This window comes from Danio rerio, chromosome 15 (assembly GCF_049306965.1).
Source record: "Danio rerio strain Tuebingen ecotype United States chromosome 15, GRCz12tu, whole genome shotgun sequence".
Classification (NCBI taxonomy): Eukaryota; Metazoa; Chordata; class Actinopteri; order Cypriniformes; family Danionidae; genus Danio; species Danio rerio.
Window position 1 is genome coordinate 51,005,751 of NC_133190.1, and position 16,193 is coordinate 51,021,943.

Here is a 16,193-nt window from a genome sequence, read left to right on the forward strand (position 1 = left end):
CAATCGCTCGCTTTTTAAATGGCTACTCATTTGTTTAACCCCGCCCCTTTTCACAGCGCCGTATGACAGAATTTCACATGCTCAAACTCGAGTGTGAGCGCAGCATTAGCCCACTTACCTGTATTCTGTTGATTTGTGTATGTGTGTGTGTGTGTATATATATATATATATATACACACACACACACACAATCTAACATTCACAATTATTAATTATAGGTAAACTATATAAATTACAGCATAACTACATTAAATTGTCTAGCTATGAAAATATCAATCAATAATGGAGAAAACACATCTGAAACTACAAGCTGTAAACATATTTATGAATCATAATTATTATGGTAATTCTGCCATGATATTTACACATTCTTATAAACACGCACGCACACACACACACGCGTGACCTGTGACCTTTAAAGTACTTGTTTGTGATTCGCTTCCATTTGATTGGCATTGAAACAGGAACATGAGGCTGAAATAATTTATAAAGTGTGTAAAAGTGAGTCCAGCGAACATCCCGTCCTCCAGGACCAGTGTCCAGTCTGATTTCCCAGAATGCACCACATCCAGGAAGGTCAAAGTGCATGTGAGACTGAAGGTTTGTGCGGGGTGGGACTGAGAACAACACGACTGAAAGCAGAAAACACAACACATCAGGTCAGAACACACACGGTTATCTGTTTAACAATTCACATTAATGAATCAAACTGACTCCATGAGAAACGATTCAAACTGACTCCATCACGAGAAATGAATCAAACTGACTCCATTATGAGTAATGAATCAAACTGACTTAATCGTGAGAAACGAATCAAATTGACTCCATCACGAGAAATGAATCAAACTGACTCCATTATTAGAAATGAATCAAACTGACTTTATCACAAGAAATGAATCAACCTGACTCCATTATGAGTAATGAATCAAACTGACTCCATCAAGAGAAACGAATCAAACTGACTCCATCATGAGAAACTAATCAAACTATCTCCATCATAAGAAACGAATCAAACTGACTCCATCATGAGAAATGAATCAAACTGACTCCATCATGAGAAATGAATCACACTGACTCTATCATGAAAAACGATTCAAACTGACTCCATCGTGACAAACGAATCAAACTGACTCCATCATGGGAAACGAATCAAATTGACTCCATCATGAGAAACAAATCAAACTGACCATCACGAGAAATGAATCAAACTGACTCCTTTATAAGAAATTAATCAAACCGACTCCATTATGAGTAATGAATCAAACTGACTCCATTATGAGAAATGAATCAAACTGACTCCATTATAAAAAACGAATCAAACTGACTCCATTATGAGAAACGAATCAAACTGACTCCTTTATAAGAAATTAATCAAACCGAATCCATTATGAGTAATGAATCAAACTGACTCCATTATGAGAAATGAATCAAACTGACTCCATCAAGAGAAACGAATCAAACTGACTCCATCATGAGAAACGAATCAAACTGACTCCATCATGAGAAATGAATCAAACTGACTCCATCATGAGAAATGAATCAAACTGACTCCATCATGAGAAATAAATCAATCTGACTCCATCATGAGAAATGAATCAAACTGAATCCATCGTGAGAAATGAATCAAACTGACTCCATCATGAGAAATGAATAAAATTGACTCCATTATGAGAAATGAATCAAACTGACTCCATCATAAGAAACGAATCAAACTGACTCCATCACGAGAAATGAATCAAACTGACTCCATCATAAGAAACGAATCAAACTGACTCCATCGTGAGAAATGAATCAAACTGACTCCATCATGAGAAACGAATCAAACTGACTCCATCATGAGAAATGAATCTCAACCTGAGTCTCTTTAATGAGAAATGAATCAAACTGACTCTATTGCCAAAAATGTATAACCTTTGCTTAAGATGACATGTATATAAGGACTTCTTTTTGTCATTGCCGTAAAATAGTGAAGAAACGAACTAAAGCTATCCTGAAGTCTCACCTGAACGCCTTTTCACTTCGTCAAAGGTTTCTGAAGAGCTGCAAAAGAACAAACCACTCATTTCACATAATCACAAAAACAACACAATCCTAGAAACATTGACTGACATCACACACATATCATTATGTAAATGCATTTATGCTGTTATCTAAAAGTTATACCATTTCACGTCTTAAATAAAACCAAATAAAACATTTCAAATACATGCATGTAATATAATATCTCAATTATAATGCTAAATATAAACATGTAGACACTGATGTGTAGCTTTCCTTAATAAAACAGAGCAGGAATATTGTTCTATATTCCCAGAGAGTTAAAGGGAAAGACCCTGTGGAATTACGGGTAAGAGTTAAAGCAAATGACGAATTAAAGTCAGATATTTAGACTAACCCAACACCAGCCCCTCAGACAGACGACACTGATGGATTATCAACCTCAATCAGTGTAACATTTACACTGAACCCACACAATCAGGCATCCTGCACCAAAATAAAGAGTCAATCAGTGTCAACTCAAGCCTCAGATTGATGATCTTACTACTCTTTACACTTTATTTCTTGAACTTATTTCGAAGACAACATAAATAGGGCTAAATATCAAACAAAGAACATTAAATGGACGCGTTCTTAGTGAGTAATCCACTATTTAGAGACAGATTTCCTTATTAAAAATCCTTAAATCTAAACAAATAAACACATTAATAAATAAAATACCCAACTGGATTATTAATTGGAATGCCACAAATCTGTGTTGATTATATACAACAATATTTTATTATTATGGTAGTTTAATATCAAGTTCTCACAATATTGTTGAATGTTCAATGTTATTAACTTTTATTACCTGTTATTAATTTATTTTTCACTTTATTTGACATTTTCTGGATTGATTATTTTTTTTATTATTTATAACTTTATTCATTATTTATTTATTTATTTATTTTTGAATATCCAATGTAAAAAGTTCTGTACATAAATGTGGAAATGTAAAAAAAAAAAAATATATATATATATATATATATATATATATAAATTATTAATAATAATAATATTAATAAATCAAAATAAATAAACACAAATAAATGACTAAAATAAAATAAACAAATAAAATAGAAATAAATAACAAAATACATAAATAAAAATTTAGATAAATAAATATGAATAAATATAAATAAATAAATAAATATGAGTAAATAGAAATAAATAAATAAATAAATAAAAATAAATAAATAAAAAAATAAATAATAAAGTAAAATAAAACAATAAAATAAATAAATATATATATAAATAAAATAAAAATGAAAAAATTATAACATAAATTAATTAATTAAAATAAATAAAGTTAAATAAAAATAATTGAATAAATAAATAAACATGAATTAATTAATAAATAAATACAAATTAATAAATATAAATAAATAAATATTATTAAAATGGCTATATGTCCTCCACAGAACACTGGATTACTCCATAAAAACACATGCAGAACATTTACTATTTAATCTTTCATCTTTAATTATGTTTATCTTTCTTTAGTAAAAGCATGATGAGAAGTGAAGGTTGTTTTTGAGGTTGATTTGACCCTGAGTGACCCAGAAACATCCACACACACACACACACACACACACACACACACACACACACACACACACACACACACACACACACACAGAGCGCTTCATGTTCAGTCCTGTTCTGATGAGTTGTAATGAGAGATTGATTCGTTCATATGACTCCTGATTCCCCTGAACGAACGAACAGTGAGTGAACATGAAGCTCAGTAAATCAGAGCAGTGAGGGCTCATGGGTAATCACACAGCAGCATTACTGCCCACTGACAACTGCTGGAGCTGGCATAATGTCCATCTAACATTATATACATTAACATATCCACCCATTCATCCATACAACCCAGCCATCCTTTCACTCATCCACTCGTTTATCCATATCCATCCATCCATTCACCCATTACATTCATCATCCATTTACTCATCCATCTATTTATCCATCCACTCATCCAACCATTTATTATTTAATCTATCCATCCACCCATTTATACACCCATCACTTATTCACTCATTCACCCATTAATCCATCCATCCATCCATCCATTCATTCATCTATTCATTTATTCATCCAGTCACTCAATAATCCATCCAATCCACTCATCCACCCATTTATACATCCATCATCTATCTATTCATCCAGCCATTTATCCATCCATCCATTCATTCATCCATTCATTTATCAATCTATCCATTCATTTATACATCCATCCTCTATCTATTCATCCAGCCATTTATCAATCCATCCATTCATTTATCAATCTATCCGTTCATTTATCCATCCATCCACTCATTTATCAATCCATTTACTCAATAATCCATTGAATCCACTCATCCACCCATTTATACATCCATCCTCTATCTATTCATATATCATCCATAATGCATCAATTCATTCACTCATTCATCCATCTATCCATCCTCCTACCCATTTATACACCCATCATCTATTTACTTATGCACATCCATTCACTCATCCACCTATTTCTCCATCCATCCAATAATCCACCTAATCTACTCACCCATTTATCCATCTTTACATCCAATCCACCCAACTATCTATTCATTCATCCTCTTATCCACTCACCCATTCATCCATCCTTCTATCCAGCCATTCATATATTTATCTATCCAGTCACCCATCTATCTATCCATCTACCCATCAATCCACTCAGCCATTCACCCAGCCATCTATTCAGCCATTTATCTATCCATCCATCCATCCATCCATCCACACATGTATTCATCCATCTACACATTTATTAATCCATTTGCTCATTCATCCATCCATCATATCCACTCAACCACCCATTTTACCCATCCACCCATTTATACATCCAGCATCCATCTATTCATCCAGCCATTTGTCAATCCATCAATCCTTCCATTTATCCATCCATAAACCACTAATCCCCATCTATTCACTCATCCAATCTCCATCCATCCATGCATCCACCCATTTATCCATCCATCCACTCACATTAATACATCCATCTACCCATCAATCCACTTATCCTATTCATCCACTGACCCATTACTCCATCCATCCATCCATCCATCCATCCACCCACCTATTTATCCATCCATCCATCCATCCATCCATCCATCCATTCACCCACCTATTTATCCATCCATCCATCCATCCATCCACCCAACCATTTATCCATCCATCCATCCATCCATCCATCCACCCAACCATTTATCCATCCATCCATCAACCCACCCATTTATCCATCCATCCATCCATCCATCCATCCATCTATCCACCAATTTATCCTTCCATACATCCACTCATCTATCCACCCACCCAATTTCCATCCATCCATCCACCCACCCATTTATCCATCCATCCACCCAGTTATCCATCCATTCATCCATTCATCCATCCACTCATCTATCCACCCACCCAATTATCCATCCATCCATCCATCCATTTATCCATCCACTCATCTATCCACCCACCCATTTATCCATCCATCCATCCACTCATTTATCCATCCATCCATCCATCCATCCACCCACCCATTCATCCACCCATTTATCCATCCATCCACTCATCTATCCACCCACCCATTTATCCATCCACTCATCCATTCATCTATCCACCTATTTATCCATCCATCTATCCATCCAGCCAATAACCTATTATTCCACCCATCCAACCATTTATCCATCCATCCATTAATCCAGTCACCCATTTATCTATCCATCCACAGATTTACCCATCCATCCACTCACCTATTAATCCATCCATCTATCCACTAATTTATCCATTCATCCAGTCACTCACCCATTAATCTACCCATCCAACCATTTATCCATCCATCCATTATTCCAGTCACCCATTTATCCATCCATCTATCCACTCACTCACTCATTATTCCATCTATCCATCCACCCTTTCATCCTGTCACTTACCCAATAATCCACCCATCCAACCATTTATCCATCCATCCAGTCACTCACCCATTAATCTACCCATCCATTCATTAATCAATCTATCCATCTATCTATCCATCCACCCAGCCACTAACCCAACGATCCACCCATCCAACCATTTATCCATCCATCAATCCAGTCAACCATTTATCCATCCATCCACTCACTCACTCTATTCCATCTATCCATCCACCCTTTCATCCTGTCACTTACCCAAAAATCCACCCATCCAACCATTTATCCATCCACTCACCCATTAATCCATCCATCTCTCCACCCATTTATCCATTTACCCAGTCACTCACCCATTAATCTACCCATCCAACCATTTATTAATCAATCCATCCATCTATCTATCCATCCACCCAGCCACTAACCCAATGATCCACCCATCCAACCATTTATCCATCCATCAATCCAGTCATCCATCTATCCTTCCACAGATTTACCCATCCATCCACTCACCCATTAATCCATTCATCCACCCATTTATCCATCCATCTAGAATCAATCCACTTATCACATCCATCCGCTAACTCATTTACCATCCATCCCTCCGCTCATCCATCCTCCTGATAGTCTGCAGTGGTGTAAATCCCTCCCTCTCTCTCCAGCATGTGAAGCTTCCACTTCTCAATCCTGCACTGCTCCAAACTCAACACTCAGCCAGTGTAAAAGGTTTTCTGACAGACTTTTCTTTTTATCTATTCTTGCCAGACGGATTTCTGTCAGCGAGACCGTTTGTCAGCAGCGAGGCGTGTGATTGGCTGTGTGATTAGCCGAGCCCTGTTGTGATTGGCTGATTGGACTCACGGCGAGAGGATCGGCTGTGAAAGCGGCGACACTATTCCTCATCTCGTTCTCACTGCCGCGCAGAGGAATCAGAGACACGTTACCGAAGCGAGCGTCCAGAGGAGCTGCGCGGCTCACGGTTCGAGACTTCAGCCACTCCGCCGGCCACACACGCCCTCCATTCTGAAACACACACACACGCAAGAGCTCTGATTACATACACAGATGTGAATTAGATGTGCAAAAATGTAATACCGCATAAAACATTAGTGAATAAAGCGAAAGTGAAAGAGAACAACAGATAAAGTCTGTACTGTACAGAATCACACCAGTCGAGAACTGGATTGCTCATGACATAATAGAAATTGATTCAATTAATAGAAAATTGTACTAATTAAAAAAGAAAACATTGACTAAAAGACACTCGCTTGGATTTAAAACCTCCATGTGTCCTGTCCTGTCTCCACAAACGCCCTAAACATGCAATACTCATTTATTCGGGATCGAGACACTATTCTGCAATCAATAAAGAAGCTTAGTGCTGAGAATGGGATCTAGTAGAGGAGAGAAAACACGACACTCAAGACTGCACTGGAGGAAATAATAATAGAAGAAGAATGATGCTGAAGCCCTGTGATGACGGACTGACAGACGAGTCCAACATGCACATGAAAATAGCTGGAGACTGACCTGTATACTCATGAAGGTGGAGAACCATTCCCTCATCTCATTCTGAGTGTCACAGCACAGGTACCTGACACACACACACACACACACACACACACACACACACACACACACACACACACACACACACACACATTAATCAATCTGTGTCTTTACAGACTGCTCATTTTAAAACTATTAAAGCGATCAATACGCTTTTATGTAAATGTAAGAGTCACAGCACGTGTTTTGGATGAAGAGTCATTTCAGAAATACTGTGAACTGTTCTGTGTGAAATCTACAGTAAACTCTTTATTCAGTTCATTTTCTTTTTGGCTTAGTCCCCCCATTTATAAGGGGTGGCAACCGTGGAATGAACCAACAACTATTCCAGCAAATTTTTTACACAACAGATGCCCCTCCAGCTGCAACCCAATACTGGGAAACACCCACACACACTCACACTCATACACTACAGCCAGTGTAGTTGATCAGTTCCCCTATAGCGCATGTGTTTGGACTGTGGGGGAAACCGGAGCACCCGGAGGAAACCCACACCAACACAGGGAGAACATGCAAACTCCACACAGAAACACTAACTGATCCAGCCGGGACTCGAACCAGTGACCTTCTTCAAACCAGCATGTTATAAAATGTGAAATAATTATATGAAATAAGAATATTTGAGGATATGACTGTTTGTATTGTGTGTTCAATGAACTGCAGGCAGCTCTGTGAACGGAAAACCAAAAGATTTCCAGACAGCATGCGGACACTGCAAGTCTTATTCTATTCAACTGTGCAGCCGTGTGTGTGTGTGTGTGTGTTGACAAACAATGCTTTAAGCTTAAAGTCACACCATATTAACATTATTTACAGGGAAAAGAACTGATACTGACACGTGTGTGTGTGTGTGTGTGTGTGTGTGTGTGTGTGGTATCCAGAGGCGCATGACCACCCTTTACCCTTGTGTGTCTGCTTGAGTTTCCATCTTGTTTATTCACAAACACACAAATAAATACAGACACACACTCTTAAACAGACACATACATGCAGAGATGCACACAAACACACTTATAAAACATGGTCGGTTACACACTCTCACACACACTCTTAGGAACAAACACACACAATAACACACATGCAATCATACAATAATACGAATACACAGTGACACACACACACACTAAAATGCACACATACACAAACATGCATACACATTTACGCATGCACACAAATATGTACTCTTAGATTGAAACACACACACAGTCACACAAACTTACAAGGGTAAGTACACACATATATACACAAAACACACACACAACAAATGCACACACCAAACCACGTCCACACAATTATACAGACACACACACACACACACACACACACACACACACACACACACACACACACACACACACGCTCACGCTCACACAAACACACTTGCACATGTACACAGAGTTACACACAGGCATACACACCCAGAGAAGAGCAGACACACTTAAACATACATGCACACACAGTGGCACATAAACGTGCACGTACACACACAGTGTCACATAGACACACACACACACACACACACACACACACACACACACACACACACACACACACACATGAATCTATACACACATCGTTACATAGACGTAAGCATCACACACATGCACGCCAACAAACACACACACTTACACAAAGGCAAACACACATAGATGCTAATGCACTTAGAGACACACACACACACACACACACACACACACACACACACACAGACATGCACACCTATAAACACATAGACACACAGGTGCACACACACAGTGGGCGCGCACACACACACACACACACACACACACAGTGTCACATAGATGCCCACTCACTCACTCAAACACACACACACACACACACACACACACACACACACACACACACACACACACACACACACACACACAGACATGCATGCCTACAAACACAAACAAACACACAGTTACACGTAGGTGCACACACACACACACAAATACACACACACACAAATAGAGGAGTGCACACACTTACACACACATGGTGTCACATAGATGCGCGCACACGTACACACACACACACACACACACACACACACAGTTCTCACCACTGTTGTTTCTCCTGCTTCTCCTGTTTTTCGCTCTCATAGATGACTGTGAGTCCCCAGCTAAACACACACACACACACACACACACACACACACACACACACACAGAGAGAGAGAGATTAACACACATTCTACAGTGGATGTCCACTATATATTTAATTCTGCTGTCTGTCCAGTACAGTAATGATCCCTGATGTCAACACTCCACCAGCATTTACACTGCTTCAGCTAGTAAAACTCAGGAGTACACACACATCACCATATACATATCAGCAGAAGCACAGATTACAGCCGAGTCCGAGTCTCTGAGCAGTTTCCTCCATATTCTCTCTGTATAATCAGAAATAAGTGGATTAAAGCTGATACTCAACAAAACACACACACACACACACACACACACACACACACACACACACACACACACACACACACACACACACACACACACACACACACACACACACACACACACACTCTCTCACTGATGGTCTAGACAGATCTCCCTTTCAGTTCAGCTCTGACCCACACTGACACCTGCTGGTGAGCCGATCGCAGCGCAGCGCTGACAGCTTGACATGAGCACTTCCACATGCTTTATACACATGTGAATCTGATGAGAGAGTGTTATATTTGTAATCAACATTTCTCTGAGATCATCATCGGTTTACATTCTTCTTCTAGAAGCTTTTCATGTCAACAGTGTGCAGTAATCATCATTGCTCATTAATATTCATTACGCAGCTCTCTGGAATACTCGATTCTGATTGGTCAGTCACAACTTTCCAAGGTATGTTAATCTCAGATAAGAGCTGAATATTATAATATACATCATGTAGATGCAGAGTAAACCCTCCAGTCTTACACTACAGCAGGCTTTATTCTGTGATGATCACCACCGGCTGGATCTACTGATTTAATCTCACCATGTGGGCGGCCGGAGCTTCTTCTTGATGCCTTGGTAGACTTTCAGACACTTGACTGGCCATTCTCTCTCTGGACGGTTACTCTGAAGGAAAACACACAAGAGGAGACATAAACACACACACACAACACACACACGTACACACACACACATAGAGGAGAACCACCACCTGTAAACCCACTAAACCAGAACAACACTAAAGCTCAACCTACTGTGCACCGCTCACGCACATGCACGCACGCAAACACACACTATCTGTACTCACACACTGCAGATCTGGGCTTTGCAGCTTTTGCAGATTCTGTTTAAAGTAAAACATGATGACAATGACAACGGCCACTCGCTTGCGTTTATAAACTGAGATTATTCATATTAAATGCTGAGCAAAAGAATCACATGCAAAATAAATGTGTGTTTCGACATCATGTATATGTGTGTGTTGCGTATAGTTATTAAGTACATATAAATACACATGCATGCATATATTAGAGAAAATGTTTATTTATATTTAAATATAAAATATACATGTTTGATACCATTTATATATGCATTTAAATATCTATGTGACAAAACACCTTGGTATAATTTACTTTCTATCTATGAGTGTGCATCACATATACATAATAAATAGATATATAACACACACAGACAGCTGAAGTCAGAATTATTCGACCCTCATTCAATTTTTTTTCTTTGTTAAATATTTCCCAAATGATGTTGAACAGATTCAGGAAATGTTCACAGTATTTCCTATAATATTTTTTCTTCTGGAGAAAGTCTTATTTGTTTTATTTCAGCTAGAATAAAAGCAGTTATTAATTTTTTAAACACCACTTTAAGGTCAATATTATTAACCCAATTATTTTCATAATAACCACAGCAGTGTTTCTCAGCTGGTGGGTCGCAGGAACATTTTCAGTGGGTCGCAGGAACATTTTCAGTGGGTCGCAGAGTGTGTGGTCAAAAAAAACAACAACAAAAGTTTAATTTTTTACTTATTTTGCTTATACCGGACTTTTATTTTGAAATGCGTGCACGACAACCCTACCTATTTGCAACAAATATGCCGAAGCTCAAGTGCGACCCCGAATATGTAAAGTATAAATACATATATTGACAACAAAAAAGACTTAAAGCATCAGTGTCATATGTAGTGAGGTGCTCTCATAAGAGGGCATGAAACCTTCTAAATTAAAACAACATGTAGAAACCAGAAAACATGTTTTATTAACAGTCTATTATTAACAGTATTTTTGGGTTTACTTTGTAATATTTCTATAATTTGACACATTTTGTTAAATGACAGCAATAAAACACTGTTTATTTGTAATGATGTATCTGTCACTACTTGTTTATGTTAACAAATAATTACAAATTAAGTATAATTCCTAAAATTGTGATATAGTTCCTAAAAATTTGGGTCATGGCTTGATGACCATGTAAAAATGTGGGTCCCATGGCCAAACTAGTTAAGTACCACTGATCCACAGAACAAACCAACATTATACAATGACTTGCCTTATTACCCTAACCTGCCTAGTTACCCTGATTACCCTAGTGAAGCCTTTAAAAGTCACTGTAAGCTGTACAGAAGTGTCTTGAAGAATATCTAGTCTAATATTATTTACTGTCATCATGACAAAGAGAAAGTAAATCAGTTATTAGAGATGAGTTATTAACACTATTATGATTAGAAATGTGCTGGAAAAATCTCTCTGTTAAACAGAATTTGGGGAACAAAATAAACAGGGGGCGAATAATTCTGACTTCAGCTGTATATATTATGTCAAAATAAACGTTTATTTTGGATGCGATTAATCTTTGCGCAGCACTGTTAATTTTGTAAACTACAATAGAAATCCATTTATTTGATTTGAGCTGAAATATTTCTCATTATTTACATCAGTTACGGTTGTAACTATAAGTATACTGAAACAGATAAATACTTACTAAACTAACTGGAACAAGACATTTCAGTAACACTTTATAATCACTACACACTATGAATCATTTATTAAGCATAAGCATCTAGTAAATTCATTATCTGTTCAGCATTAACTCTACATTAATAAGTGTTAGTAACTGCAGCTACAAATGCTGTATTCTTGACTTATAAACATATTTAAAATGTGCTTAATAATTATATTTTCATACTTAGTTTATGATTTATTTTTCATTCCTAAAGTAAGTATCACATTATTTACAAACCAGTTGTATTTAAGAGTAGTTGAGTAAACGATTAATAAACTATTGAAATCAACATTTATATCTCTTATTATTCAGCCATTTAGTAATGGTTAACTAATATGTTAATAAATGCTTTATTAACTCAACTTCATGCAGTTTGTGAGCTAATCTAAAGTGAGGACTATTCATGCTTTATTAATCCCTTATGAATGACAAATAAAGCCTCAGGATCAAATGAACAATAATATTTGCAATCTTTTCTAAAAAGTAAAATTACTGTAAAGTTTAAACACTGCTGAATAACAGGAGTGTCAAAATACGACATCCAACTGGATAAAACAACAACAATATAATAATTTAACAATATAATAAGATGCAATGCTTAAACTCTACAGTGATTTTATTTTAGAGCAGGTTTTCATTTGAAGAGCAGTTTCATTTGTGTATCTTTAAACGAAGAGGAGTGAATAATGTCATTTACCTGTTTAGAATTTAACTGAGCCTTTATTTGTCATTTATAAGGGATTTATAAAGCATGAATAGTCCTCACTTTAGATTAGCTCACAAAACTGCATGAAGTTGAGTTAATAAAGCAGTTATTAACATGCATAGTAACCATTACTATATGGCTGAATAATGTGACATATAAACGTTGATTTCAATAGTTTATTAAACGTTTACTAACTCATTCTGAATGATCCTAAAAACCCTCAACTACTCTTAAATACAACTGGTTTGTAAATAATGTGATACTTAATTTAGGAATGAAAAATAAATCATAAACTAAGTATGAAAATACAATTATTAAGCACATTTTAAATATGTTTATAAGTCAAGAATAGAGCATTTGTAGCTGCAGTTACTAACGCTTATTAATGTAGAGTTAATGCTGAACAGATAATGAATTCACTAGATGCTAATGCTTAATAATGATTCAGAGTATAGTAAAGTGTTACCAAAATTCCTAATAACTAGAAAGAATTTGAATTTTTTTTTTAAAAAGTAAAAGAAAACATGATAATGTAAACATCGATAAAATGGAAATTATTTGTACAATCCCTGTAAAATTGCAGTATTGGTCTTTAATTCTTGAATAAAGAGCCATATTGTTATGATCAAGGTCTCTTTCTCCACCTTCTCCATCTTATTGTCCTTTTTTATTTTTTAATATGTTAATATATATTTTGTTTCCTCTTTTATATGTCCTAATGATGCTTTTTTGGTCTCTACATGTATTTACAAACATTACGGCAGTGAGAAATTTATGGACTAACGTGATCTCTTTTTTTACACTGCATTGTACTCTATGTACAGTTCAAAAGTTCAGAAAATTACAGTATTAAAAAAAACTACACAATAAAACATCTCAACGATGCTAAAACAACTAGGTTTGTTTATCTGCTCTGGATTTTAAGTAGTAAATATGTATATTTTTAATATAGTTTTACACTCACCGGCCACTTTATTAGGTACACCTGTCTAACTGCTTGTTAACGCAGATGTCTAATCAGCCAATCACATGGCAGCAGCTCACTGCGTTTCAGCATGTAGACATGATCAAGAGGATCTGCTGCAGGTCAGAGCGAGCATCAGAATGAGGAAGAAAGGGGATTTAAGAGACTTTGAACGTGGCATGGTTGTTGCTGCCAGACGGGCTGCTCTGAGTATTTCAGAAACTGCTGATCTACTGGGATTTTCACGCACAACCATCTCTAGGCTTTACAGAGAATGCTCCGACAAAGAGGAAATCTCCAGTGAGCGGCAGTTCTGTGCGCGCAAATGCCTTGTTGATGAGGCCAGAGGTCAGAGGAGAATGGCCAGACTGGTTCCAGCTGACAGAAAGGCAACAGTAACTCAAATAAGCACTCACTACAACCGAGCTCTGCAGAAGAGCATCTCTGAACACACAACACGTCCAACCTTGAGGCGGATGGGCTACAGCAGCAGAAGAGCACACCGGGTGCCGCTCCTGTCAGCTAAGAACAGGAAACTGAGGCTACAATTCACACAGACTCACCAAAACTGGACAATAGAAGATTGGAGAAACGTTGCTGCTCTGATGAGTCTCCATTTCTGCTGACACATTCAGATGCTCGGCTCACAATTTGGCCTCAACAACATGAAAGCATGGATCATCCTGCCTTGTATCAGCGGTTCAGGCTGGTGGTGGTGGTGTAATGGTGTGGGGGAGATTTTCTTTGGGTCCATTAGTACCAATTGAGCATCAACGCCACAGCCTACCTGAGTATTGCTGCTGACCATGTCCATCCCTTTATGAGCACAGTGTCTCCATCTTCTGATGGCTACTTCCAGCAGGATAACGCAGCATGTCATGAAGCTCAATCATCTCAGACTGGTTTCTTGAACATGACGATGAGTTCACTGTACTCAAATGGCCTCCACAGTCACCAGAGCTCAATCCAATAGAGCAGCTTTGGGATGTGGTGGAACGGGAGATTGGCATCATGGATGTGCAGCCGACAAATCTGCAGCAACTGTGTGATGCTATCATGACAATATGGAGCAAAATCTCTGAGGAATATTTCCAGCAGCTTGATGAATCTACAACACCAAGGATTAAGCAGAACTGAAGGCAAAAGGGGTCCGACCCGGTACTAGTAAAGTGTACCTAATAAAGTGGCCAGTGAGAGTATAGTCTTCTTTATTGGCATCTTTATAAGCAGCAAGATAAACACATGCAGGTTCATAAAATGTAAAAAAAAGCATTGTGTAAACATAATGCGCAAGTAACAATTGATGGCAAAAACGTTTATGTTAAAAGTGTGTATAAGATAAATAAAAACACATTTATGAATATATTTAAGCTTAATGTAAAGGCTTTACGGCTGCAGAATCTCACTGTGAGTAACAATTAGCTGACATTTGTTTTATGAGGACAGTTACTCATGTGACATAGAGGTCAGGTAGAGGTCAGAGGTCATTCAGAGATGCTGGACAATAATCATGAACAACTACAGAATCACTACGCTCTTGGAGAGATGGTGGGATTAGTTCATAATGATGCAGTAATATAAAGTTTAAGGTTCCCTTCAGGAAATATAAACACACACACACACACACACACTCTTACCCGCACTTCCTTATAGAGGCGCAGTGATGTGCTGGTCAGGATGAAGTATCGGTCATTAAAGTGTCCGGTGCTCAAACCCAAACCCAGCAGACTGCGCTCCTCTCTGAACTTCATCATCCCGTGCTTCGACACCTCCACTTTACTGGCTGCACGACACACACACACACGCACACACACACACACACACACACACACACACACACACACACACACAGTGAGACATACACACACACACAGACACACACACACCACACACACACACACACACACACACACACACACACACACACACACACACACACACACACACACACACACACACACACACACACATACATACATAAACAAACACACACACAGACACAGAGTGAGACATACACACACACAGATAGAGAGAGA

General features: G+C 37.7%; 1 protein-coding gene across 7 annotated transcripts in view; it reads right to left on the minus strand.

Moving 5' to 3' along the window:
* Positions 1-306: 306 nt before the first annotated feature.
* Positions 307-16,193, minus strand: part of arap1 (ArfGAP with RhoGAP domain, ankyrin repeat and PH domain 1) — a 136,859-nt gene continuing 120,972 nt past the window's right edge. For 3 of the 7 annotated variants that reach the window (XR_012391120.1, XM_073924131.1, XM_073924135.1), the window contains 7 exons: positions 15,795-15,940; positions 10,518-10,600; positions 9,595-9,654; positions 7,491-7,554; positions 6,822-6,983; positions 2,003-2,040; positions 307-632 (listed from right to left, as the gene is read on the minus strand). Coding sequence is in view for 6 of the 7 variants with exons in the window: in XM_073924131.1 (XP_073780232.1) it covers positions 2,023-2,040; positions 6,822-6,983; positions 7,491-7,554; positions 9,595-9,654; positions 10,518-10,600; positions 15,795-15,940 (533 nt within the window). In the remaining variant the exon portion in view is untranslated. Of the gene's footprint in view, positions 633-2,002; positions 2,041-6,821; positions 6,984-7,490; positions 7,555-9,594; positions 9,655-10,517; positions 10,601-10,781; positions 10,818-15,794; positions 15,941-16,193 lie in introns of all 7 variants that reach the window. The other 4 variants (XM_073924130.1, XM_073924134.1, XM_073924132.1 and 1 more) reach the window with 3 other exon arrangements.